The 27,258-nt window shown below is 38.8% G+C and overlaps 3 protein-coding genes across 10 annotated transcripts; 1 reads left to right on the plus strand and 2 right to left on the minus strand.

Moving 5' to 3' along the window:
- Positions 1 to 3,585: 3,585 nt before the first annotated feature.
- On the minus strand, positions 3,586 to 13,312 carry LOC125051693 (DNA polymerase subunit gamma-1, mitochondrial). 7 transcript variants are annotated; one of them, XM_047652202.1, is made up of 18 exons: positions 12,660 to 13,310; positions 12,248 to 12,443; positions 11,843 to 11,997; positions 10,931 to 11,130; positions 9,188 to 9,336; positions 8,908 to 9,121; positions 7,827 to 8,347; positions 7,514 to 7,735; positions 7,330 to 7,435; positions 7,124 to 7,254; positions 6,806 to 6,978; positions 6,615 to 6,738; positions 6,352 to 6,532; positions 6,053 to 6,222; positions 5,759 to 5,894; positions 5,506 to 5,674; positions 5,316 to 5,432; positions 3,586 to 3,787 (listed from the first exon to the last, which is right to left on the minus strand). In XM_047652202.1, the coding sequence occupies exons 1-18, from the start codon at positions 12,938 to 12,940 to the stop codon at positions 3,598 to 3,600; spliced, it is 3,435 nt and encodes a 1,144-aa protein (XP_047508158.1). In that variant the 5' UTR covers positions 12,941 to 13,310; the 3' UTR covers positions 3,586 to 3,597. The 7 variants fall into 7 exon arrangements, with proteins under 7 accessions (XP_047508158.1, XP_047508154.1, XP_047508151.1 ...); XM_047652198.1 differs by having other exon boundaries at positions 5,759 to 5,897; XM_047652195.1 differs by having other exon boundaries at positions 5,759 to 5,897; positions 8,908 to 9,336; positions 12,660 to 13,312.
- Positions 13,313 to 14,367: 1,055 nt separating this feature from the next.
- Positions 14,368 to 16,046, minus strand: LOC125051767 (AP-1 complex subunit mu-1). Its single transcript, XM_047652312.1, has 2 exons — positions 15,878 to 16,046; positions 14,368 to 15,757 (listed from the first exon to the last, which is right to left on the minus strand). The coding sequence occupies exon 2, from the start codon at positions 15,755 to 15,757 to the stop codon at positions 14,489 to 14,491; it is 1,269 nt and encodes a 422-aa protein (XP_047508268.1). The 5' UTR covers positions 15,878 to 16,046; the 3' UTR covers positions 14,368 to 14,488.
- A 1,153-nt stretch (positions 16,047 to 17,199) lies between these two features.
- On the plus strand, positions 17,200 to 25,897 carry LOC125051509 (peptidyl-prolyl cis-trans isomerase D-like). Of its 2 annotated transcripts, none has more exons than XM_047651860.1 (6): positions 17,200 to 17,370; positions 17,784 to 17,921; positions 18,144 to 18,250; positions 23,733 to 23,915; positions 24,170 to 24,286; positions 24,659 to 25,897. In XM_047651860.1, exons 1-6 carry the CDS (start codon positions 17,337 to 17,339, stop codon positions 25,136 to 25,138), a joined length of 1,059 nt encoding a protein of 352 aa, XP_047507816.1. In that variant the 5' UTR covers positions 17,200 to 17,336; the 3' UTR covers positions 25,139 to 25,897. The 2 variants fall into 2 exon arrangements, with proteins under 2 accessions (XP_047507816.1, XP_047507815.1); XM_047651859.1 differs by having other exon boundaries at positions 17,215 to 17,470.
- The last annotated feature ends 1,361 nt before the right edge of the window (positions 25,898 to 27,258 follow it).

The raw sequence follows: 27,258 nt of genomic DNA on the forward strand, positions 1-27,258 counted from the left end.
TGGTTTGTGTAGTTTTTAGTAAGTCATCATATTTAGACCAATTTTGTCCGGAAAGTGCGTATGTCACGTAATGTTTTATTTCACCATTGAAATCTATTATTGCCGTTAAAGCATATTGTTTGTTGTCAAGTTTTATGGTTTTTTGAACTGAACCTAATCGTGGAACGGTTTCTTTAGTTTTGCTGTCTTCTGTGTTTAACGATTTCTGAAAAATTGGGTCTGTTTCTAAAATAAGTGAAAAAATTGCCATTTTTCTTCATAGAGGTATGCTCTGCTGAGAGAAAGCGAAGAGTTCTGGCCTAGGATTTAATTGTGATGCCTAGACATCTAAAAGATCTAATAGAAACCGCGGAGTTCCCATGTCTAGACACAAAAGTTAATTTTTTTTTTAATTTTTCTAAAATAAGTGGAAAAATTGCCAATTTTCATCATAGAGGTATGCTCTGTTGAGAGAAAGCGAAGAGTTCTGGCCTTGGATTTAATTGTGATGCCTAGACATCTAAAAGATTTAATAGAAACCGCGGAGTTCTCATGTCTAGACCCAAAAGGTTATATTTTTTTTAATTTTTCTAAAATAAGTGAAAAAATTGCCAATTTTCATCATAGAGGTATGCTCTGCTGAGAGAAAGCGAAGAGTTCTGGCCTAGGATTTAATTATGATGCCTAGACATCTAAAAGATTTAATAGAAACCGCGGAGTTCTCATGTCTAGACCCAAAAGGTTATTTTTTTTTTTTTTTTTCTAAAATAAGTGAAAAAATTGCCAATTCTCATCATAGAGGTATGCTCTGCTGAGAGAAAGCGAAGAGTTCTGGCCTAGGATTTAATTGTGATGCCTAGACATCTAGAAGATTTAATAGAAACCGCGGAGTTCTCATGTCTAGACCCAAAAGGTTATTTTTTTTTAATTTTTCTAAAATAAGTGAAAAAATTGCCAATTTTCATGATAGAGGTATGCTCTGCTGAGAGAAAGCGAAGAGTTCTGGCCTTGGATTTAATTGTGATGCCTAGACATCTAAAAGATTTAATAGAAACCGCGGAGTTCTCATGTCTAGACCCAAAAGGTTATATTTTTTTTAATTTTTCTAAAATAAGTGAAAAAATTGCCAATTTTCATCATAGAGGTATGCTCTGTTGAGAGAAAGCGAAGAGTTCTGGCCTTGGATTTAATTGTGATGCCTAGACATCTAAAAGATTTAATAGAAACCGCGGAGTTCTCATGTCTAGACCCAAAAGGTTATTTTTTTTTAATTTTTCTAAAATAAGTGAAAAAATTGCCAATTTTCATGATAGAGGTATGCTCTGCTGAGATAAAGCGAAGAGTTCTGGCCTAGGATTTAATTGTGATGCCTATACATCTAAAAGATCTAATAGAAACCGCGGAGTTCTCATGTCTAGACCCAAAAGGTTATATTTTTTTTAATTTTTCTAAAATAAGTGAAAAAATTGCCAATTTTCATCATAGAGGTATGCTCTGCTGAGAGAAAGCGAAGAGTTCTGGCCTAGGATTTCATTGTGATGCCTAGACATCTAAAAGATCTAATAGAAACCGCGGAGTTCCCATGTCTAGACCCAAAAAAATGTTTTTTTTTTAATTTTTCTAAAATAAGTTAAAAAATTGCCAATTTTCATCATAGAGGTATGCTCTGCTGAGAGAAAGCGAAGAGTTCTGGCCTAGGATTTAATTGTGATGCCTATACATCTAAAAGATCTAATAGAAACCGCGGAGTTCCCATGTCTAGACCCAAAAAAATATTTTTTTTTTAATTTTTCTAAAATAAGTTAAAAAATTGCCAATTTTCATCATAGAGGTATGCTCTGCTGAGAGAAAGCGAAGAGTTCTGGCCTTGTATTTAATTGTGATGCCTAGATATCTAAAAGATCTAATAGAAACCGCGGAGTTCCCATGTCTGTACAATATGGTTTGTTTTTCATTTAGTAAAATCTTTCAAAAATGCTCATTATTTCGTTTTCTCTCACTCTTCTTTATTTTTTTTTGATAATGAAACCTTTTTATTTTTGGATTTAAATGATAGGGAACTGTTACAATTGAAATGATTGTTTTAATGAGATCTTATTTATCGAAATCGGTAAGAAATGCTCTGCTGTGATCGGGAAGCTGGCAGAGCATTTTACAATTTAAAAAAAAAATATTTTCTGGACTAAAAAGTCCAGAACTCTTTCTAAAAACTATCAGGAACTATAGAACTATTGAGTGTGCTGCCAGAACTCTAATTTTTTTGTGCTCTGCTGGTAAGTGCTCTGCTAACTTCACAGACACAACTTTGCAGCCCTCCCCTTTCTTTACGGTACTTGCAAATTATCGGATTAGTGAAATATACCCTTAGCATGTAACGTAACTTAACCTACCTTAATCCGACGCGCTCGAGAAAGTCTGATCATTAACATTTTTTTTTACTAATACTTAACCGGGTACAAGGTTTCTGCCACGCTCCCCAGCTATAAAGCTATACGAGCTCGTATATGTGACTTAGCAGAAATAAAAATATGTATAGGTTCTATAGTCTAATCTTAAATAATGTTTAATACCTTATCCATTTTAGCTGCTTTGTGTGTGGAGGTATAAAGGTTGTTCTTTTCTTTAAAAGAATAAGGGGTTAATTAAATGAGTCGGTTAGATTCCCAGACGAGACAAGTAATTTTTAGAAAATTATTAAAATAAAATACTATAGTATGTTAATTATAGAACATAAGATACAGGTACCACTTATTCCACGTCATTAAATTATTAATAACTACTCATCGGAGACAAAGAAGACAGAGGGTGTAGGCCGAAAGAAACTGGCGGCGTAAAAAACTCTCGGTACTCCTTTAAAATAATTAAAAATGAAATTGAATGCAGAAATACTTACTTTTCAAAATAATATAAAGTCTTCTTTCAGCATAATATCCTATCTACGGTATTTAATGTACTTTCCTTTGATGTCCCATAGTCTTGGGACTCCTGTATATTCATCCTTAATGATGAAGCAAATTCAGGACGGTGGTTATGGGCAGCACAGCACGACGTCTCGACGAGGTGCGTATAGACTCTAATAATAATTTATTTATTGCAAGAATATGGTAGAAAAATGTGTAAGGATGTACAATCGTAAACTCGCAACTAGGGACACACAATTGCGCGCAAATTTGTCTTAAGGAATTACGTTATTAGTGAAAGTCAATTCTTATATTATTTGTATCGTACATATTATCATATCATACTTTATTAAATTTATATCAACTACAGTGTCTCACGCAAATAATCATTTATTGAATAGTAAATTTTTTCCAAAAGTTATACACCAAGTCGCTTTTTAATTACTCTAGTCAGAAGATCTTTTAATTCCTTTGGTGATTTATTGTAAACCTTAATTGCCATACAAAAGGTATTTTTTCTAAACAGTTCCAGACTGATTTTTGGCACAGTCAAAATTCTACTTCTCCCCATGTCTACTTCTTATTAGGCCGGCTATAGGCGTGTCCCAGCGCCTCAACTGTACGCCGTTTGCTACGCGTTTGGCCGTCCCGCTCTAAATTATTTGTGGCTAACTAACAACAGGTTATAAGAATTAAAACGAAGCGATACGAAAATAATTTATCTTTTTACATTCTTAAGTATATCAAAAATGGTAAGAGATTCGCCATCGGGTATCCCATATCCATTTTCTAAGCCGTGGGGGTTCGACGGAGTTGCACAGCTTTGATTTGAATCTTTTCGCAGCACTCTATCTACTTCCACGGACGAAAAAAAGGCCACCGACATCGGGAGGTCTCTTATGCCTACTCTGAAAAATAAACATGAATAATATCGTATAAGTGACGATTAAGGCCATAGTTTTGGTTTACGTATGTACGTGTGAATAGGTGTAAGAAGTATTTAAGATATTGTTTTATAACAATACATCAGACTTGAATATTGCTCTGTCTTATTCATATCTCGCTTCCTCTCAAAGTGGCGAAGACTACTTCAAGCCCTTAATTATCTTGGTAAGCCTGCCCGATAGCTTTGAGATAATCCCACCACCGCGAACTTTTGATCCTACCCGTAGGGGTCTGTTTGTTAGCTTAGGTCTTTTGGACGTCTCGTACTTATTGATATACAGTGGAATCTCTACAACTCGAGTTAATTCGAGTCAACGTCAAATTTCAGCGGTGAAATTTCGACTTACAGAGGCGCTATTTCAAAGTGTATTTTTCGATTTGTAGAGTCAAATTTGAATAACAATTCAACTTAAGTTTTATACTACATATATATTTTTTACATATTAAAACGAATGAAATATTAATGAAGTAAACTCTACACTAAAAAAATCCGTTATTAGTAAAATCCATTAGTATCTGTTTTCTTTTGGGTTAAACTACATGTTACTTAGAAAGTTTTATGAATGTATTAATCCATTGCACGTGTACTAGACAAAAACAATAGATTAGAAGCCCAGAACCCGAACATTCATTTTGGATTTTATTGCTTTTATTTCGGGGAATTCCAAGTAAGACGTCATTATATTTTACTAACTACGACTTACGGAGTCTCCTTTTTGAAGTATTAGTTATAGAGTATAAATATGTATATGTTATCAATTCTTCGCAGGGAAATAACATTTTGTTCGAGTTACAAAGTCTAAATAATTCGAGATACCGCGTATTTAGGCTTTCAGCGGAAGGGAACGGCAATTTTTATATACTTACTGAGAATATCGACTTTCGAGGTTCGAGTTATAGAGATTCCACTGTATTTATATATTCACTATTCATGTGTAAGGGTACGTCTGTAGGGTTGTTAGGTTCAAACATCTCACTCTCTTATATATTTCCTTATGTAGTGCAGCTTGCTCATATATGCTTAAAAATATACTATAGGTACAGATGACATTCAATACATATAAATTAAAAACACACATTTCACAGTCCCTTGGCTAGCAAGCTGTACAATGATGAAATTTAAAAAATACTTCAATTAAAAATTTGTTTTTTAGATGGTTTTAAGAGTCTCGTCGGGGCCGACCTTATGTAGGGCAATGTCACCCCGAGAATACACGTGTTTGCGCTTTTATTTCGCTTAATTAACCCTTTTGTCGCGGCTCCTCTCCTCAATGCCTCAGCCAGCATTGGACTAATGGTGGCGAAATTAGCCTCCAAGATCGGAGCAAAGCGCAAAGTCGGCTCCGCCTGTAGTTCTGTTCTCGGCAGTGGGACGTCGAGACGGAGTACGAAATGGCAGCCGCATTACAAATACACGGATAAAAGATATGGTTGTTAACGATGGCACTAAGGAACAGGCTGATTTTCAAAAAAAAGTACAAATCCACAAACCTCTGCGAACAAAACGCTCTCGTGAACAAATTGGTGATCTGCAGCGCCAGAGCGGTCTCATATTTATATTTTTCGGGCACCAGGTATCGGACTTCGTCGTGGAAACTCAGGCAGAACCTGAAACAGAGAGAGGCGCTCTCAGGGACCGCGGACGGACGACGCCGAATGACGAGTCGAATCCGACCGATACCTGGCCTCGGGCGCCAAGTGAGTCATGCTGACGAGCATCAGGTGCAGGAAGTCCGCGGCGGCGCTCTGCACGGCCCAGTTGAGGCGGGTGCCGCCCCACTTGCCGCCCGCCATCTCCAGGGCGCGGGACAGCCGACCGCCCAGGAACGCCGTCTGGGGAGCTTCGGAATCTGTCGAACGACGCGACGACAAATTACAGCGCCACCGCGCGTCTCGACGAAGTCGGAACGGAGTCCGACCGGAACCGAACTCACCCGCGATCTCTTCCAGCTTGTTGAACATTTCGGACTCGGTGCCGCCCGCCCACCGCGCCCGACCGAACATCTCGTCGAGCCGCTTGCCGCTCATCTTCGCGAGGCGCCCCGCGTCACGGGCGGACATTTTCACGTCCTGCTGCGGGTTCGACTCGTTTATTCCGGATTATATACGTGGGTGGGTGTCTGGGTTAGGGACTCTCCGATTGGGTAACGTCGAGCGAAGTCCTTCTTAGTGATATTATTTATAAAAGAAAAGTAAGCTCTGTCGAAGAAAAATCGTCGAGAAGAGACCTGGCAGTCGTCCGGGTCCAACAGCCCGGCAGAATATTTCTCGAGAAGAGTGTAGACCCGTCGGCCTTTGGTGGTGGTGAACATTTTGGCGGCTTTGCTCTTCGCTTCCGAAATCGTCATCGTCGGATTGAACTGTTTTAAAAGTCGTTCCGCGAAGTTTTGACCGGCACCTGCGAACGGGATATTCTTAAGGAACCGGACGGAATCGGAATACTTTTACTTCTTTATATAGGCCCGCCTTTTCCCGAGACCGCGAATCTCGCTCTCTTTCGGAATCGGAAAATACGATTGGAATTCACCGTATATCCTCGCGTAGTTGATGACCTTGGCGTGATCTCGGTTGATGTTCGCGGCGCTGGCGGTCAGGGAGTGCAGGTCCGTCTGCGACCTCTTGTCGCCGGCCAGCACCGCCCAACCGAAGGCCGTGCCGCCGCAGACGCCGAGGCCGCTGTCGCCCAGCAGAGCGGCTATCCACAGCTCCTGCGAAGGGGCGGAGGAGTGAGTCGAAGGCGTCGCCGAGGCCTGAAGCCCGCGAGGTCCCCGACTCGTCGACGCCGGTCACCTGGGAGTCCACGTCGGCGCCGACGAAGCGATAGCCGGGCGGGGCCTGCACCATGGCTCGCAACTCCGACCCGATACGCTCCGGTCGCGCGTTGCTCGCGGTCATCCACGTCGGTTCGCTGGCCCTGAGGGAAAGTCCGATTCAACTCCCGCCCCGAACGAAACTTTCGAATATATCGACTACGGTCTCACCGCCTGGTGAGGGTGCCGCAGGCCACGACCTGAGGCACGATGGCGCCGAATCTGCGGAGCGAGCTCCGCAGGTGCTCCGGAAGACACTCCCGAGGTAGCCACACCACCTGCTGACCCATCACTCGCTCTCGATTATTTCGCCAGTAGGACATCATCCGCCCGAACGTCAGAACCTGCGAATGAGGTCGGCTACCCTAAATAAACCTTTTATTGGTACATTTCGTAAGTATGTTTACGGTTTCTGAGCTGCGCTCGCTCATTAATTCCCGTTTTTATTAATATGTTTCATTGAAGTCGTTCTGCGAAATGTAAAATTACCTTCTCTGCGTCGTTGCCCTGGGCCGACAGAACGTTTTGACTGAACATGTCGAGGAAGTCCCGAGCCAAGGGATTGCCCACTCTGTACTTGGGGCCGTCTTTGTGAGGCAGACGCAGGAAATGGCAACACCCTGGCAACAGATAAATGCCAGCAAGTTAGGTTACGCTTCGCTCTGCGCGAGGCTAGATTCGGAAGTCACAAAAACCTTGTATTTCGAGTCCAGTCCATACGCCCAAGCCGTGATACTGATTGGCGGCCGCTCGCTCCTCTTTGGCCTTTCTCGCGAAATACGCCCGCCTCGACAGGTCCTCCTTTAGAAAGAGTCAAAGGTACCGTAATCAAATTTAACTTAACGATCGAGGCCTGCGCTTAGATTTCGAAGCCCTCACCTCCACCGTCTCGGGAAGAACGTAAAGTTCAGTATTGACCTCGGCCTCCTTGGGATTAGCCAAAGGACAGGTTTCCAGCAAGCCTTCTAAAGGGATCCGGGGGTGTCCTTCCGGGACGTCGCCCCCGCTCCTGCTAAAAGGGACGAGGAATCCCCATCCCTCTCCCGGGATGTGGTGAAGAGGATATCCTTCCCAGGATAGGCGAAGAAGCTTCGGTGTAATCTGCCAATAATAAATTCCTCGTAGACTGCAATGGCGATGCCTCGACACCGTGATTAATATGAAAAGAGGGTAGGATAGGATAGCGGTTTACCTGCATACTAGTCGTGATGTTGTTGGCTCCCGGTACCCAATCGGGATCTCTACCCGGCTTCGTGCACAGCTTCCTGTACCAAGTTGGGTATCCGGCCAAGTGAGGCCTTTTCACCGGCAACATAGCTTTTAAGTCGAACAAGTATTCAAACTTGTTTGTGAAATCCTCAATTTTTTCTTTAGATTCATTCGTTTCTTCGGCCTTTTCCAAAGTTTCAATATAATCTAACGATAACGTATCCGATGCCTCGTGCGTCTGTTTCTCTTTTGGTGTTCTATTATTTGGCTCAAAACGATTACTATATTTGCCTTTTGATTTCTTCAATTTTAAAATCTGCGTCGACCAGTCTTGGTCCCACATCCACAAGTCTTTTTTGTAGGCTTCGCTTTCCATGAGGCGACAAGCTTCGTCGGCTTTCAGAGTTAACAATTGCTGCGACTCGAGCTTATAGTCGTCGAACACCGCTTCCGCTGAATCGACGTACTGTGTCCAGTTAGAGTTCACCGGTAGATAAGCAGAACCTAAATATCCAACAATGGAGAAATATTAATGTCGGTTGGTTTCTCGCACTTACACGGTCCAAAAACTGAGCAAGAGAATGAATTTTCAATTAAATAACGTACCATGCTTTCAGAAAAACGATTTCCTAAATAATTAGTGAAATACCCAAACTCTCGCTTCTAATAGGTCTCTTTCTATCGAACATAACAATTTATTGGGACTTTTTGCACGTTCGAATATGCGAGTGTATTTGATTGTGTGTGTGTGAACTATACTTGTTGGGGTAGTGAAATATATATTATATCACTCTGTTATAAATTATAATAGCTTCACAACGGAGTCGCGCCAGCGGATGTATATCTAATTCGAAAATTAATTTATATGGTTGGGTAGGCTGAAACTGTCTTTTAGCAAAATGTCAGGTTAATAATAATCGATATTACTTATTCTTCTACCGATTGAACGAGCTTTGATGTAAGGGTTTGTGCTTTATTTCACTTGTTAATAGTTAAAACTTCTGAACGCGGTACTGACAATCCGTTCGAAATCGATTCGAAACGAAAGGTTAATAAAGACTGACCTAGCTCCAGCATGCCGGCCAAGGTGACGGGGTGCGGAAAGCGCTCGAGGAACAAGGGCAGCAGCTCGTTGAGAACGTTGTGCGTGGCGATGACGTCGGCGGCGCAGTAGCTCATCAGCGCTTGGAAGTGGCGCCGCACATCCTCCAGCCTGCCCTCCACGAACACGTCGCGTCTCTGTTTGTCCACTGCGACTCCGCAGTACAGCTTGTGGACCTGCTTCACGTCGCATCCTTTGAGCTTCCCTTTTTGCGAACGGAGAACCTTCGAAGCGCTACTCACCTCGGTCAGACTGTTCAATGAGCTGATGCCGATCCAGTCTTCGTCGGTGGGGTCGGGTTCCTTATTTTTGGCCTTCAGCACTGTCCTCTGATAGCTGGTCACTCCGCTGACACACGTGTGCATAGACATTGTGTCCATGAAACGTACGCCTGGAAATTCGTGAATCGATCCAAAGTAATCGACGTTTTCCGAATTCGTATCGACCAATTTTCAAAATATAGTATATACGTACTGTATACCAGAGAATGTAAATGATACTTTGATTACTCATTGAGATTTCTTTCACTTTAAGAATCGTATTTTGATTTAATTCGTTTTGTTATGTAACTATGAATAGTTTGAAATCATTACTTAAAGAATAAAAGCCCGAGTTGGGTAGATTGTGATCGAAAGTGAGATCGGTGCTTCGAACCCGCTGCTCGGCTTGTAATTTAAGCTAAAGTGTTATTTCTAGTGTTAAAAGGAATCAATCGAAATTTAACATTGCACGAGAATTTTCGTCTCTTTTGTGCTCGCACTGACACACATGACACGCTCACTAACCCAGCTAATCACGATATCAATATCGATGGAGTTACGAAATTTCCCCGACATATATAATATATCACATAGACATAACATTTATTACTAACAAAAACACACACACATAATAATATTGTTATCAAATTAATATCAAAGAAAAAAAGGGAAAAAATACAATGAGAAAAAATCTCTGGGCCGAACACTTTTCTTCCTCAAATGCTGCAGCTAGTTCATCCAAATTTGTCAGTTTCTCAAAAACTTTTAAAAATGTTTTTTTTTCCCTTTTTTAAAAGCGCAGAAGTTGTGTCACAGCCACTTAATGCGTGCAGAAATAAAATATGTTTTTTAGAATCTCTTAATCATTTTTTAATTTTAGTAAACGGTTTTCAGTATTATTGAATCGATATAGATTTAATGCATGAAGAAAATGATAAAATATAATATAATAGTTAATAGAAATTGACAAATATTTATAATCATTGATCTATCGATAGTTCATCAACTATATATGGCGCGTTTTCGCCCGGAGTCACCGGATGTCCTGAAGTGATGCTGTGACCGCGGTCTACGCCCTCTATCTCGAAAACGGTTCAACGTATAAAAAAAATTTTAAACAAAATTTGTACAGAATTTTGTATTCTACAATATTGATAATAAATACAAAGAGCAAAAAACCCATAGAAAGCGCAAAAAATCGATTTTTGTGAGCTTTGACCTTGAAATTTAATAGTTGCTACACCCTACCATATGTAGGTTTTGAGACAACTTTTAGGGTGTCAATATACAACTATTTACAGACTTACAGCTGGGTATCTCGAATTCCGAGGTTAACTTACTATAATGACTGGCCTAACTGGAAAAGGAGTCATTATAGGCAATAAAGTTCAGTTTACATTTGAAAAATTAAATAAATAAATATTTATTATTATTCTCTTACATTAAGTGTAACATAAATTCTATTATTATTCGAATGTTGTTTTTAAATTATGTCCAATGCCGTAGCATCTTCCGTGGGCAACTTCATTCTGTTAATTTTGTGTCACGGTGCGCGCGCATCGTAAAATTTCACTCTCATCAATTTTTCATAACGCGCCTAAAGAATTATAACTTCAAAAAGAAACGGATCAAAACTATCACGAACCACCTAGGGATGAAGAGTTTAGCACACACTATTTCAAACCTCTTGCATCAGGAAAATAATAACATTAAAAGAGAACCTACCTGTCCGGTCCATCCAGTACTGCTCTTTGATCTTTGCTCTGTCATATGATACGTTATGACCTACTATCATTCTTGGTCTCGTTAAATCTCCACATGGCGTTAAACCATCGGTCTCCATTGGTATTAAATCGGTGTAATTCACTTCAGAGTAATGTTCGTGAGATTTATCACTTGCGAGAGGCTCACTCACCCAGCTATACCTGAAGTCAATGTAACATTTCTTACTACTTTCATGTATGTGTAACAGCCTCAATCGTTAATAATGGCCGTCTCTTAGGGTCGATCAATACATCTTTCGTCATGGTCAAAGGAAATTGAGTCGAAAGGGGAGCCGCTGGCGGTGAGTATGAACCTGCCTTCGACCGGGTTTGACACAAAGCGCTCCTTCTAGCGCAAAGCTTCCAACCTTGAGAAATTATGCAACCGAATTTCCAGCTTTCTGGGTGATCGGAGCACTGATGCTAGGAGGAGTATGCCCCGTCAATGATGACACTGATGTCTAAGGGCATATACCTGTCCTACCTCCGACCTCAATGACTCCGGTATCAATGATATTGGTAGGAACTAGGAGATCTTATATCAGTCGATTTCACTTATCGCATTTTTACCTCTCGGAATCGCATTCAAAGCTGGAAATAATCGTGAACGATATTCAGGAAACGATACGATATTCACGAAATTCACCGTGGACGCTTTTTATATTATATCTCTCGCATAAGAATGTAACACTAGTAACATTCTTATACGAGAGATCTTATTGTAGAGAGAGAATGTATTTACGAGTATGTAATATTATGATCTTAGTTTAATTTATGTATTAATAAGTTTTCTATTGCATTCGTTTAGGGTTACTGTAATAATAAAAAATAATAAAATATATATTTCAGAATTAAATAATGTAATAGTGTTTACCAAGCTTCAGGTGAAACAGCACTAGCAAGGGTTGGCCTTTTACCAGCTGACATCAGAACTTCTACATCAAAAATTAAACTATCATCCTGTGGGCATGGCACTGATTGTGATCCCTGAGCCGTGTACTTGGTCCAGCCTGCATTTTTGGACCATACCTAAAGTGCACATTAAAGACAGGAGAACCACATCAGTTTTGTATGTTAGATATATGAATTCTTATGAAGATTATTTATTAAAAATTTTTATTAAATTTATTAAATTGTAATTATAGTGTAACATTGTCTCTATGGTCTAAATAATTGATGTATACAGAAGTTTACAGTGGCAGGGATAGTATAGTACAAAACTAATTGAGAGTAATGACAGAGAATTTTTTTTTTTTTTTCAATGTAATTTATAGTTTACCTGTGGTGGTTGTGGAATCCTACTCCAAGCCAAATACTTCAACAATTTTCTATATGGAGCACATTGTTTTTCTCCTATATTATAAAAATGTTCAACAATATCTGACCCTTCTAATTTAGGCAGTTTTAATTGTACATCAGGAAGCCTAGTAAAATTATTGTAGTCTATTCCATGATGTAAAAGATGATTTTGGCAACTGAAATACCATGTTGACATAATTAACTCTATAGAATCAATTTCCAGCTAAACAAAATGACTTTTGTTAGGCGACACTCAAGGCTAGAGTCCAAATTATGTCTTCCTCATTAAGAACAAGACAAACCACTTATTTACAACATTTTATTTTGTGAGAAGTTTTTACACTATCATTAAAATGTGATCAATTAGGTTAAAGCATGTTCAAGAAACAAACCTTTTAATTACATTACTATCTGTGCTAGCGTGAGATTTACTAAATAATTGGTCATAAATATTTTTAGATATCATTTGAATATTGACATCATTTACTCTCAATTCTTCTGAGTCCCGTATAGTTTTTTCTGAACTTTTGTCGGATTTTGAGTCTGCATTATTCTTATTTTTTATTAATTTTACTTCACTCATAGGGAGGACATCTCGGCTATAATATTTTCTGAATTGAATACAAGCTTGGGATATTTTATGATTGAACTTTCCGGAACTTTTTAAAGGCATGATTTCTAAAATTCCAGTTATATCCAACTGTATTTATTATGAAGGTACAAGCCTGCCCCGAGGTAGATAACTATTACTTAATATTTAACAGGGATACATTATAATTACACCGCTTGGATTCGATTAAAACTATTCGGTAGGTTCATTCATTTAAATATTGTATAAAAATTAAAAAATATACAAAAAAAACAAAAAGTAAATAAAATCAAAATAAGCAGTATTAAGCACTACCACAGAGCACAGAATGATATAAATGATACGACTGACCACAGCTTAATTTTGATTCTCAATTTATTAGTGTCTAATGTATATCTATGATTTGAATAATAATATAATTTTAATCCAAGTTATTACATATTGATATAGAATAAAGATCCGTGCTATCGTGACAAAAATGACATGACATTGACACCTTAACCTTCCCCATCAATAATTTTAGATATCAGGGGCCTTAGTCAAGATTCCATAATAGTAGTGTATGTAGAAAGTCAAAAACTAAATTTGTATGAAAACTTTTCGACACGCACTGTCACTTATCATTCTCTATAATATAAAATATTATAGTATTTAGAATATAGATTTCCAGTGTTGGCGCTACCAATTTGTATATAGAATTAACATAACTCATGCTTTGTCACGTGACCATTTTTACTCAATCTCGTTTAGCGTTAGTGTGTCACGCGTCTCGAAAAGTGTCTCAAGCGGCAAGCCCTAGGGAACTGGGAAGACATAAGAAAATAATTCTGCCATGATTTAAGAGTTATACAAATATATTACATATTACAGAATCAGTAAATGCAGCAGTAAACCCCTCTAAAATTATAGTACAGCACAGTATTTTTTCTTTGGAGTCCAGAGTCTAGACTGTGGAAAAAACCACCTATTATTTCTTAATGTTTTAGGTGATCTTTACTATGTAAAATGTAATCTACGGTCTTAATTATTTATTAGCTAATAATTATATATAAGTTATAAATCGAATTTATGTCAGATTTTTAAACATCGGTGATTGATACTAATATAATCATTAATAATGAATATCGATAATTTGTATCTTATCTTTTAATGTTGTCTAGCTGTAATAAAATAAACTAAGGATTTTATGCCCACATAGTACTTAATAGTATATATAGGTAATAATCCTGAAAGATACCTAGCTACAGTAAAAGTACCAAGTAATAATATTCAATTGATCGCATATTTTATAGAAATGATGAATTTAATTTATCGGTAGGTAAATAAAAGATAACCAAATGACTTTTTTATTCATATCTATCTGTTTTAAGATAGAAGACAGAAATTAGCCAAATTGGTCCAGCCATTCTCGAGTTTTAACCAGACAAGCAAACATCTATTCATTTTAAAATATATATTTTACACATTATTCTATAAATTAAACTATAAATGAAAATAAAACAAGTTTATAAAGATTAAACAATTTATTGTGTCAAAAAACTTTTACAATATAATACTTGAAATTAAATTATAACTGCATAATAATCTTAAATATTTTAGTGCATAATTATAAAACAGAAGGAATGTAACTTGTTAATTAGTTCTAAGCTGATAATCTCCATTTTGGGTGATGTACCTCACCCATGGTAGAGCCTGATACCCACTCTTCTCAATAATTTTTAAGTATCTCACCTGAATACCAGATGTTGTAAAATAAGGAATTTCAAATTTAACTTGAATTGGAGGTTTACCATCAGTTTCTTCACATTCAACAGAAGGTAGACCAAAATGAGCTCTCATTAAATACTCTTTGCCACCTGGGAAGGATTTAATAGACCAAGTAATTGCATTCTGTTCAGGTGTATACTTTACACTACCAATTGTTGTTTTGAATTTAGGGGAATCAGCATCAGCTGGTACAGGAATGATTATTTCAACATTGTTTGCAGTTGAACGTCTTTTAAACTGGGATTTAGCTTTGATCATATATTCAACTCTTGAATGAGCATGTCGTTCAATTACAGACTCAATCCAAATTAAAGGCTTCACATGAGTGTTGAGCCTATAAGACATTAATTCAAATTCACCATCTGGAGGGATAAATGAAATGGTTCTGTCATTTTCAAAACGAGATAATCTCACACACTGGTGAAACTTTACATCCTCTAATTCAACAGATTTAGATTTTCCTCTACCAGTGCTCTCAAAAAGGACTTTATCATTAAGGCCAAGCCGCAATTCTGGCATTCCAGACAAGTATACTCTCATTTTAATGGCTCCAACAATCTCACTTCTAAGAACGTTTCCATTCGCATTTGCCAGTAGATTAACAGATTCTATCACATCAAGAAACACTTCATTTTTTCGATACTTGATACCCTCTGACCTCCATGAAACAGCATTTGTAACCGCCATTGGAATGCGAGGTTGCATTTCCAGTTTATGACCTTCCTGTGTTATATACTCTTGTAGTATTTTACTATCAGTTGTTTGAGGATATCCAAAGTCTAATAATTCATCTAAGAGTTCATATATGACAACAAAATTATCTCTGATACTCTCTTCTTCCAGTTCTTTAAAGTATTCAGTCATAACTTCAACAATTTTGTACAGAAACACAAAAACTAATGCAATATTTGCATTCTTCTTAGTTGTTGAAACAATGTATAAGTTATTAGTTTTTATGTAAGCAAAGGTACATTCACTTGTCTGTAACAGTGGTGTCAGCATGCCTTCTTCTTCCTTTTCCATTAGTAGTGGCATAAATTTATCGATCACACCCAAATCAACATCGCCACGGTAATTTCTCGAAATAAGAACTTTTCCTTTTACATCCAATATGTAAACTGCCGACGACGACATCTAAAAAAAAGTGGATGAAAGCGTTTGTTGAGTTGGTCAATTTTAATCTTGGGCAGTGAAAAGACAGTTCAGCAACTACAAAATTTAAAGCACTTAAAAATACCGAGTTCAACTACTTACTTTAGTTGATGATCGACGATTATTTTAGAAAGAGTTAAATTTACATTTCTTTGATTAGCGATAATAGTAGGATTTATTAATAAAGAAGTGTTAAATGTAAGCACTTAGTTTTTATCAATATGTCACATGTGACATGACTTTATTAATATTATGTCGGATGTCCACAGACCACAGTCCACCCAATATTTAAGTGACGTCATCTTGACGGATGAAACTCCTATTTTATTTCAGTTAATATTGGCAGTGTAGCGAATCGTAGATACGCACTAAAAATGTACACACTATATTGTGTAGTATTTTCTATAAGATTTTGATGTATGTACTCATTGGTCTAGTGGTTACTACCCCTAACTGCGAATCCATGGGTCCCGGGTTCGATCCCCGGCTGAGACGAACATCGATGTGATGAGCATTTGGTGTTGTGCTTAGGTCTTGGGTGTTTAAATATGTATTTATATGTCTATCTATCTATAATATGTATGTATATCCGTTGCCTAGTACCCATAACACAAGTTTTACCAGCTTGGGACTAGGTCAATGGGTGTGAATTGTCTTAAAAAAAAAAAAAATTTTATGTGGTAACATAAATATAGGACACTAAGAAAAGATGAAAACAGACGTCACTCAGACGACTTTTAAAGAGAAGTGAATGTGTTTTTCCTTGAGCGTTTCTATAGGAATATAAATTAATTACTTCACTGTTTGTGAAGAATAAACCAATTTACAAAGATAAAAAAGGGTGCGTGTACTAATATCTACGCGCGTAAGAAATTATACTTTGGCATTATTAATAATATAATATACGGATAGTTAACCTCAATTGTATTGAAGCACTTAGGAAGTGCTTCTTCACAAATATTTTCTAATATTAATTAGTATTGATTTAAATATACAATTTAAAATTTAAATCCCTTCTGATTATAATTCAGACGCACATATAAAATTCGCACTTGTATAATGAAAACACGTGTTTTAAATGTAGAAACTCAAAGCATGTAGATAAATATTATAAATATAAATACACAGTGAACAGAGGCGGCGTGCGTGCCAACATGCGCCACTAACAGAGGTTCCATTTCTGTTTTGTTGGTAGCATTTTTTCCTCAACTTAATGAGCGATTATTGGGCAACTTTATTCTGTTAATTTTGTGTCACTTTCATCAATTTTTCATAACGCGCCTAAAGTATAATTTCAAAAATAAAAAGTCGTATATCTAATCTGACACTGACAACTATGGGCCCCGGTTACTATTAGTCACTGCTTTAACATCTAAAATATGTCTGTGGAGGTACTACTTAGTCTGTTTAATCTGTAATTCCGAATTCGAAGTTCGAACTTCGGTTTCCGAAGTTGCATCTCGGGACTCGGGAGTCGTATTTTTCTTTGTTTATTTCTTAAATTCAATTATTTTGAGCGATTCATTTCTGAATTAAGTATGATGTTATTGTCAATTAAATCATGGTTGTCTTTTTTCATTCATATATCGTTATAGGTAATTGTCGTTGTGACCCAAATAAACATGATATCAGAAAATTCTGCTAAACAGAGAAACCCATTGGTGTTTTTAGATATATCTATCGATGGCGAGACAGGTTCGTGTCTTGATGATGGTGTTAATTGTATAGTTCATCATCGTGTATTGAATAAATGATTATCATTTAAAACCCGTTACCATACCCGTTGAAATTAGGGTTTATCAGTGGGACGACGTCGCAATTGCATGAAAAATTGCATATCTGAATGTCAATAGATATTAAAGAATAATCAAAATAGTTTCGTTACATATCGACTTCAGCACTTGCCTCTTCATTATTATGACATCTCAGAGTCTAATATAGTATAGAATATATATAAATATAAGTAGTATTTCTTTATATAAATATAAATAAATGTTTTATTTTTTAGCTGGCCGAGTTGTTATAGAATTAAGAGATGATATTGTTCCTAAAACAGCCGAAAATTTTAGGGCTCTGTGCACAGGAGAGAAAGGGATTGGTAAATTAGGAAGACCTTTACATTATAAAGGTGTTCGCTTTCATAAAGGTGAGAATTATTATTTCAGAAAGCTTACTTTTGAGAATAATTGAAGTCTAGCGTAAGAAGCGAATTGAAGTGTTTGTAATAAAATAAAAATAATTTAATTCAGACCATTAAAAAATCCATATATTGTTAGTAAAGTAATCCTTATAACTATGTTAGTAAAGTTAAAATTAAATTTTAAATTAAATTTTTTAATAATAAAGACTTATTAATATTTTTTTATAGCTATTACACAGTTTATGGTTCAAGGAGGTGATATTATAAATGGGGATGGTACAGGTGGTGAAAGCATATATGGAACAACTTTTGAAGATGAGAACTTTATTCTAAAGGTGGGGTAACAATTTTTGAGTTCTAAACTTATTCAATTTGGCATACTTGCTTGTTATATTTTGTTCCATAGGTACAGTGAACATGTTATTTGAAGCCTTCACTGTTGACATTGTGTAAATTCAAAATAATGTCTATATAGACATATTTAACGGGTTACACACAATAACATCCTCCTCGAGGTCTGTACTGCCGACTGTGACGGGCGAAGGCGAGTCATCGGCGCCTCAAAACCGATTAAGCAACAAGTGTGACTCGAAAGAGCCACCTCAAACCGTAAACCTGTGGTCATGTCTCACGGGAACCGGGGGTCTGGACTTTATCATCTGGGCCGCGAGGAAGAAAACCTCTATAATAAATTACCCCTATCCTACGGTGGGAAACGCGCCAAGGGATGTGTATGCCCCTACATGAGGTGTATATGGCTGATGGGATAATTCAGTCTCTAGCGTCCAACTTCAACGAAACTTGCAAACGTTGTCGTACTGTGCCTTCTTCTGGGGAAAAGGGCGTCACCCTGGAAGCGACCTGTTTATTCGACCCTACTCGTGGGAACATAATGCAAAGAACACCACCTAAATCTTCGTCAATCGACGACGTCACTAAGCAATACCCAGGCTGCCCGTCGTATTCTGGAGGGGGGGAAATTTTGCCACACCAAGCGGAATCAACCACAGTAAAGAAGCAAAAAATTCTGACTCAGCAACTTTTTCACCCTGCACTATTTAATAGAACTCGTTCATCTTCACTCAGTGATGTCTCCCAAGTCCAACAAGAACATATGATACCTGTTAAACAGGCACCTACACAGGAACAAAATTTATACAAACCTAGTGTGCCCTGGCAACGAGTACCAAATCAAAAAAGAAATCGGTCTCCCGAAGAAAAAGACTCAAGGAGTCATCACGCCAAAAAGACACAGCGACGAGAGGCAATTATTAACAAACGCCGAGGAATAAATACTCCTGAACAAAATACCTCATCGAATATAGAGACAAACAACAGCTTTGCTTTGTTAGACGTGGAACTAGGAGAAGCTACAGTCAAGAGAACACCTAAACCACCACCAATAATTTTGTATGGTGTTGATGACCTTGCAAAACTCACCCAACTCATCGAAGAAGTTATTGAAAAGAATGATTACACCTATAAAATAGTATCCAAAAACCAGCTTATAATCTCGTCTAACACGGTTGACAAATATAAGATTCTGATCGAGCACATAAGAAGTAAAGGGCTTATAGGTCACACATTTACACGTAAAGACCAAAAATGCATGAGAATTGTTATTAAACATCTTCACTTCAGCACACCTAAAGATGCCATTATAGAAGCAGTAGAAAAAACTGGAAACAAAGTACAAGGAGAAATAGTTACTGCCCGGAAACAAGGAACCAAAGAGCCCCTAAATACATTTTTTGTCAATGTGGCTCCACATGAAAATAATAAATTTGTCAAAGAAATTAAAGTCATATACAACCAGAAAGTCACGATAGAAGACCCAATAAGAAAAATGACAGTGGTACAATGCAAAAGGTGCCAGCAATATGGGCACAGCAAAAATAACTGTATGAGGCCTTACAGATGCGTAAAGTGTGCTGGGGCACATAAAACTACTACGTGCACAATAAATGATAACACTCCAGCAGTATGCGCACTATGCTCAGGAAGCCACCCTGCTAGCTACAAAGGATGCCAGGTGTATAGGGAAGTCCTAGCAAGAAAGAAAATTGGAAACAAGTTTCAGCCATATCCAAAATCAAGAACCACTCTAGAAGTGCGTACTAAGAACTCTGAAAATAATGAGCCCCCAAATGACACGGATGTGATAGTCATTGAGCCTGATAATCACTCCAAGACTACCCAACCGAAACATCGGCTACCAAGCGTAAAAGAATCCCTGGGACCCTATAGTGAAGCTCCCAAAAATTCAACCAAAACTGTAGCATACCACACAGAGACACAAAAATCATACACGAGAGATAACAATGACCAAACGAAACAACAGATACACAGGAAAGACAAAGCTGAACATATAGATTCACAGAGAACAAATACGGAAAACCACGTTGACCATGAGTCGCAAAGAACATACCTGAGAAAAATAGAACTCGGGCAAGAAAATAGATTCAGTCTAGAAGCACTTATAGTGAAACAGACTGAAAGAATCGACCAACTCATTTCACAACTCAGCACAATGATGAACCTCATCATGACAATCATCAGTAGGCTTCCACGATGATGTCGTTACGTATCGCCACCTGGAATATCAATGGCCTAACGCCAAATAAAAAAGAATTAGAAATAATGTTAAAACATAACAAAATCGATATTGGTCTAATATCTGAAACCCACCTAAATGACCGTAAGAACATCAAGATAGACAACTATGACGTATATTATACTAATCATCCCGATACCACATCACACGGAGGATCGGCAGTCATTGTAAAGAGTAACATCGGACACCACCTCCATAGCGAGTTTCGGGAAGACTGGATGCAAGCCACTACCATTACTATAAATGCAAGCATGGGCCCCATCAATGTAAGCGCTGTATATTGTCCACCAAAGCATAAACCGAAACAACACATGTTTGACCGCTATTTTCAAAGCTTGGGAAACAGATACATAAGTGGTGGGGACTGGAACTGTAAACACACTCATTGGGGATCAAGATTGACAAACAGCAAAGGACGTGAGTTGAAAAAATGTGTCGATAAACACAAACTTATTACACTGGGAACAGGAAAACCAACTTATTGGCCAACAGATGTCAACAGAATACCCGACCTAGTGGACTTTTTTGTGGTGAAGGGACTGTCTGATGTGTATTTTGACGTGGCATCATCGTCTGATGGTGGGTCTGACCACACCCCTATCATAGCAACATTTAGCGTTTCCGCTATACACAGAGCACAGAGACTGGCGCTATATAATCATAAAACAGACTGGGACGCATTTGCTGAATACTTAGAAGATGAAGTTGAACTAAAGGTTAAGCTCAAGACAGAAGAAGATATAGATGAGGCAACATTCTACATCACGAATCTCATACAAGTAGCTGCGTGGCGTGCCACCCCTACACTGAGCTCTTCCAATCAATTAGGTAACATACCACTGGAAATACGCAACAAGTTGGAAGAAAAACGGAGACAAAGAAGGCGATTACACACTAGCAGATCAGATGTAGACAGGTCGGAATTCAATAGAATATCTAGAGAACTAAAAGAGTTAATTAAAGAAAATCAAAACACAACCTTCCAAGAAAAACTCTGTACACTCTCGCCTCATAAGAAGGATAATTACTCACTCTGGAAAATAACTAAGAACTTTAAAAGACCACATAACCATATACCACCTATAAGGATATCTACAAACGATCCGTGGGCTAGGAGCGGCAGTGAAAAAGCTGAACTTTTCGCTAGACACCTAAGCGAAGTCTTCAAACCAAACTTATCATCCATGACTGAGTTTGAAGAGGAAGTGGATAGAATGATCAATAGTGACCAGCAGTTATCACTACCGCTAAAACTTGTCACTCCACAAGAATTAATGCGCACAATAAGCTATCTAGAAAACAAAAAGGCTCCTGGTTTCGACCTAATAACGGGTGAAATCCTTAAAAAACTACCTAGAAAAGCAATAGTATTCTTAACAATGTTGTTTAATGGCATTTTTAGAATACAGTACTACCCAAAGCTATGGAAGATATCACAAATAATTATGATTGTAAAGCCAGGGAAACCTCCAACAGAACCTAGCTCATACAGGCCTATAAGTCTTCTCCCAACAATATCTAAGGTTTTTGAAAAAACTTTTCTTCGGAGACTAAAACCAGTCCTGGACCAAAACAGAATTATACCCGATCACCAATTTGGTTTCCGGGAAAAACATGCTACTGTAGAACAAGTACACCGAGTGGTTCACAAAATAAGACAATCGCTAGAGAAAAAAGAATATTGTTCAGCAGTATTCATAGATATCCAGCAGGCATTCGATAGAGTTTGGCACAAAGGATTGTTGTACAAGCTGAAAACCCTCCTACCAAACTCATTCTATATGATCCTAAAATCTTATCTAGATCAAAGAAGATTCCAAGTAAAGTACGAGGAAGAACTTTCAAGGCTCTATTACATCACTGCCTCAGTTCCACAAGGATCAGTGCTTGGCCCAGTCCTTTATTCAATATATACGGCAGACTTGCCTGAAACAGAAAATGTCGTAACAGCAACATACGCAGATGACACTGCTTGCCTTGCAAGCGATGTGAACGCGAATAACGCTTCACTGAAACTACAGGAACAGCTCAACAAGGTGAACGTTTGGCTGCAGAGGTGGAGAATCAAGCCTAGCATAGCTAAATCAATACAAGTAACATTTACACTGCGAAAGGGCGATTGTCCACCTGTGCATATAGAAGACAAACCGTTACCAAGCAAAAACAGCGTGAAATATCTCGGACTGCATCTGGACAGAAGACTGACCTGGGCTAATCATATAAAAGCCAAGAAAACAGAAGCCACCTTGAAATTCAAAGAGCTATCATGGCTTCTAGGCCAGCAATCTAGGTTGACCCTGAGTAACAAATTGCTTGTTTACAAGGCTATCATACAACCAGTGTGGACATATGGAATAGAACTCTGGGGCTGTGCAAGCAATTCTAACATCGAAATCCTCCAAAGATTTCAAAACATTGCACTGAGAACTATTTCAAGTGCACACTGGTTTGTGAGAAACAAGGAAATACATGAATATCTGGAGATGCCAACCATTAAGGAAGTAATCCGCAAGAACAGTACTAGATACAGGGAAAGGTTAACCAAACACACCAATGAACTGGCTAGGAGTCTGTTGGCCCCGGGAGATGATGTGGCTCGCCTAAGGAGATGGCAAGTGCTGGACCTGGACCGGAGAAGCTGACCTAGAGTAAAGAGTCCGGTTTCTGCCAACACGTACGGTGCCATTCAATGGAATCGCACCCAACCAAATTTAACCTCGGAAAATATCTGATCATGGCTGATAGCCGATTGCAGATGAACAGGAACACAAAAAAAAAAAAAAAAAAAAAAATATAGACATATAATAAAATATATAATAATATATATTATGGCCTATGCAAGGTCGATAAATTTTATTGTGAATGTTTAATTAGTGTTACCTTTTTAACAATTCAGCAGTATCTTTAACCAATAATAAAATACCAATTTAAAAAACAATAGAATGAAGTGAATACGCTACGTGAATTTCCAAAAAAGTGTCTTTTGTCTCAAGTCTGTGGTTTTCCTCTACCTGTCTTTCTTTTAGGGCTTTTCCACAAAGTTGCCTTTATTATTCACCTCTGATCAGAAATGCTGCTGGCTGTCTTCTCTATTAATAATCTTATATTGTACATTCAAGTTTACCATTGCTGTTATATGAAACAACTTGCATTAACTCTCCGATCATCAATGTGTTATAAATGATAAAACTTAATAATTTCAGCATGAAGCTGGTGTCTTGAGTATGGCAAATTCTGGGCCCAACACCAATGGCTCCCAGTTCTGCGTGACGAGTGTGCCCTGTCCCCACCTCGATGGAACTAATGTCGTCTTTGGACAGGTGTTAGCCGGTCTTAGGATTTTGGAGGAAGTTCAGAAAACTGCGGATGACTGTCGACCCACGGTTGTAAGTAGTAAATATTAAAATACTAACTTCATTTTACATTTAGTAGAGACTATTCTCGGATTATATGTCTCATAACTGTTTTAATTTGATCCTTTTTTAATGGAAGCGAAGGGAGAAGAGTGGCCTTGGCCCCTCGCGAGGAGGAGCTCGTGTTACGTACGTACGGTACGTTAACGTGTGAATACTTTTTAACAGATCCACCACACCAGTTGATAAAAATGTTAATATCTCTCTAATAGTCGGCGCACTTGCAGGAATGTATCATCGAGGATTGCGGAGAGATAAAAGATGAGACGTGGGATGTCCGCTGTCGGGATGGAACGGAAGATCGTTTGCCCGAGTACCCGGAAGACCTGAGGGAGGAGCCGAGTGTGAGTTCTCTCGAGTGGCGAAGAACGCAAAAATTATTATATTCGAGTCCAATATCTACGGTCCAACTGACTTGAAACTAGATTTAACTCCGTTTGAGGTTCTAGATTACGGGCATGCGTTGAGCGAAGGAGAAATAACACCTGTTCGGTGATTGACAGTTGACAAATTATTACTAGACTTAATCTGTTCACGGCGGAGGAAGCGTCGCTCCGTATATTGGGTCCAATATGCCAGGAACCTAACACAATGAACTTTAATCAGATTCTAAAATAAATTCAATATTTCTCGTTTTTTCTTATAATATTTTGAGTTTAATTAATTTCTGGAGTTATGTCGGAAGATAAGGCTCAATCGGTTCGAATCTTTCCCAGATAGAAGATCTGCTGGCCGGTATCCTGAACGTGAAGTCCAGCGGCAACGAGCTGTTCGGAGCCGGCCGGTTCAAGGGCGCGGCTCGGAAGTACCGCAAGTGCCTGCGCTACTTGGATCTCGTCGGAGACGCGGCCGCGGGCTCGTGCCGGTCCCAGTGCAGCCTGAACCTGGCCGCCTGCTACTCCCGCCTGGGGCTGCACGCCGCCTGCGTCGGCCCCTGCTCGGAGGCGCTCCGTCTGGAGCCCGGAAACGGGAAGGCTCTGTACCGGAGGGGCCGCGCGCACTTCGCCCTCAAGAACTACGAGGCGGCCCTCCGCGACCTCCGCGAGGCCGACAGGGCTTCGCCCCGCAACGGCGCCGTCCTGCGGCTGCTGGAAGAGGTGAAGGCGACCAGCAAGACCTACGACGACGTGCAGAGGCGGAGGCTGGCCAAGTTTTTTCGAGAGCAGAGGGGCGCCGCGGCCCTCGGCCCCCACTGAGCTGCGGCTCGACGTGCTCATCTGTCGCTTGTGACTTCTTCCAGAAGTGGACTGCCTTATATTAAAGCAGTTTTGGGTTCGGACGAGATCTAAAAGCATCGACGGCAGTGCCTTAAATAGTTCCGATTAAAAGTTTCTCATCGAGATCGGGCAATAATCTGCATAATAAGCGAACGGGAAGTGCCAAAGATTCGACCGCTCCGAAATACGTATTCGATAATAATGTAAAAATTGTAAATGTTTAGCTGAGTAACGTACTGTACTGTTTAAGGTAAATTATGATTTTTGATCTCTCACGTGTATTACTTAAAAATTTTAGTTCATACTTTTAAGACGGCTCAGTTCTCTAGCGGAGAGTTTTGTCCGACTCTCTTCTTCTCTGCCGGGGCTCGCGGCGGAGACGTCTCAATTTATGTACAGGGCGTACAGACCGTAGTCTGGCAATATCGCTGGACATCGTCGAGCCACTCTTTCATTCCAACACAGCTTTTAGAGAAATATATTTGTGACGACAATATATATATATATATTGATAATAATAATTGGTGTAAGGGATCGATATACGTAATCTTTGTTCCGTGGGTTATTGAACGTGAAAGAGACGTCTCGAAAACTCGAGTCACAAAATAGCTAAATCGTAAGAGACTTCTCGTTTCACGCATTGAGCGCTATCCACGGCCGGGACGAGTTCCCGGAAATGTGTGGATAGCGCTTTAGAATAGTTTTATACGTGACGTAATATACAATTTTTTATCTAAAGTTTGACTTTTATTGTGTGAAAACGGTAACTAACGAGCGAACGGATGTCGAATAAAACAATATTTTCCAAATTATTTTTATTTAACGCAATAAATACAGGCTTCAACAAAACGATAACAAACGGTGGACACGCGACAGACGAGAGTTAACGATTCGGGGATTTAAATAATTAGCCCGGCGGGAGAGAGATAAAAATGACTAGTAAAATACGCTCACTTAAAAAATACTCCTTCAAATATTTCTTACAAAATTAGACACGAGTTTTCCGAGCCGGATCGATCGCTCGGAAGAACTTTTCGCTTTTCAATAATATTTAAACGATTATAAAATAAAGCCGCATTTACATTTATCTGACGTGTTGTGTTGTGATGCATCAGAACGGTATCAGTTTCATACATTTAATATGAAAGCGTTCACATTTATTCAATGCGGTGTGTTATGACGGCTTCTGATGTGTCGTGTCACAGGCGATCCCGGTCCGCGTCAGAAAGGGTGAGGTGCGGGGGGCGGTGCCGTGAGACGTCATACCGCATCAGACTAGTGTGCACGCGCCAGTGTTGTGTTATTACGCGTCAGAAATGGACGAAGAGCAACTAATTGAATACGTAAGACAATTTAAAGTGATTTATAATCCAAAATGTAAAGAATATAAAGATCAAGTTATGAGAGCAGCTATTTGGGAAGAGATAGGAGAAAAAATGAAACAACCTCGTAAGTAAAGTGCTTTTATTTAATTATACCGAGTTCTACTTTGTCTAATAGCTTGAATTTGCCATGGAACTTGCCCTTCTGAACTTACAAAATAGTTTTTAAACGCTTCGCGAACTTGAGTAGCTTCTTGTGATGGATTTCTATGTAAAGGGCCAAAGCCACTGTTGTGAACTTGAATTTCGTCCGTCAATATTTCTTCAGTTTCTTGTGTATTTTGAGTTAAAAGGTTATGGAGGCAGCAAGCAGCAAGTACAATCTTGTCCGCCATGTTCGGCTGTACTTGTAAAGGTCCTTGAAACACTCTAAATCTCGCTCGCAATATACCGAATGCATTTTCTACAGTGCGGCGAGCACGCGATAAACAATAATTAAAAATTTTGTTTGCATCATTGTTAACTAATTTTACTTTACTGTATGGTTTTAATAAATAGGTTTTTAATGGAAATGCCGCATCTGCCACAGCCCACAATAGTGTAAGGTAAAGGTTCAGTATTTTGGCTTAATGGTTTATTCGGTGGCACATTTAACTGACAATTTTCAAACATTTTCCCCATTAATGACTCTTGGTATATACCACCATCACTATTTCTCCCATATGCCCCTACATCTACTATAATAAATCTGTAATGGGCGTCAACAAGTCCTAGCAA

Source organism: Pieris napi, chromosome 8, assembly GCF_905475465.1.
Source record: "Pieris napi chromosome 8, ilPieNapi1.2, whole genome shotgun sequence".
Taxonomy (NCBI): Eukaryota; Metazoa; Arthropoda; class Insecta; order Lepidoptera; family Pieridae; genus Pieris; species Pieris napi.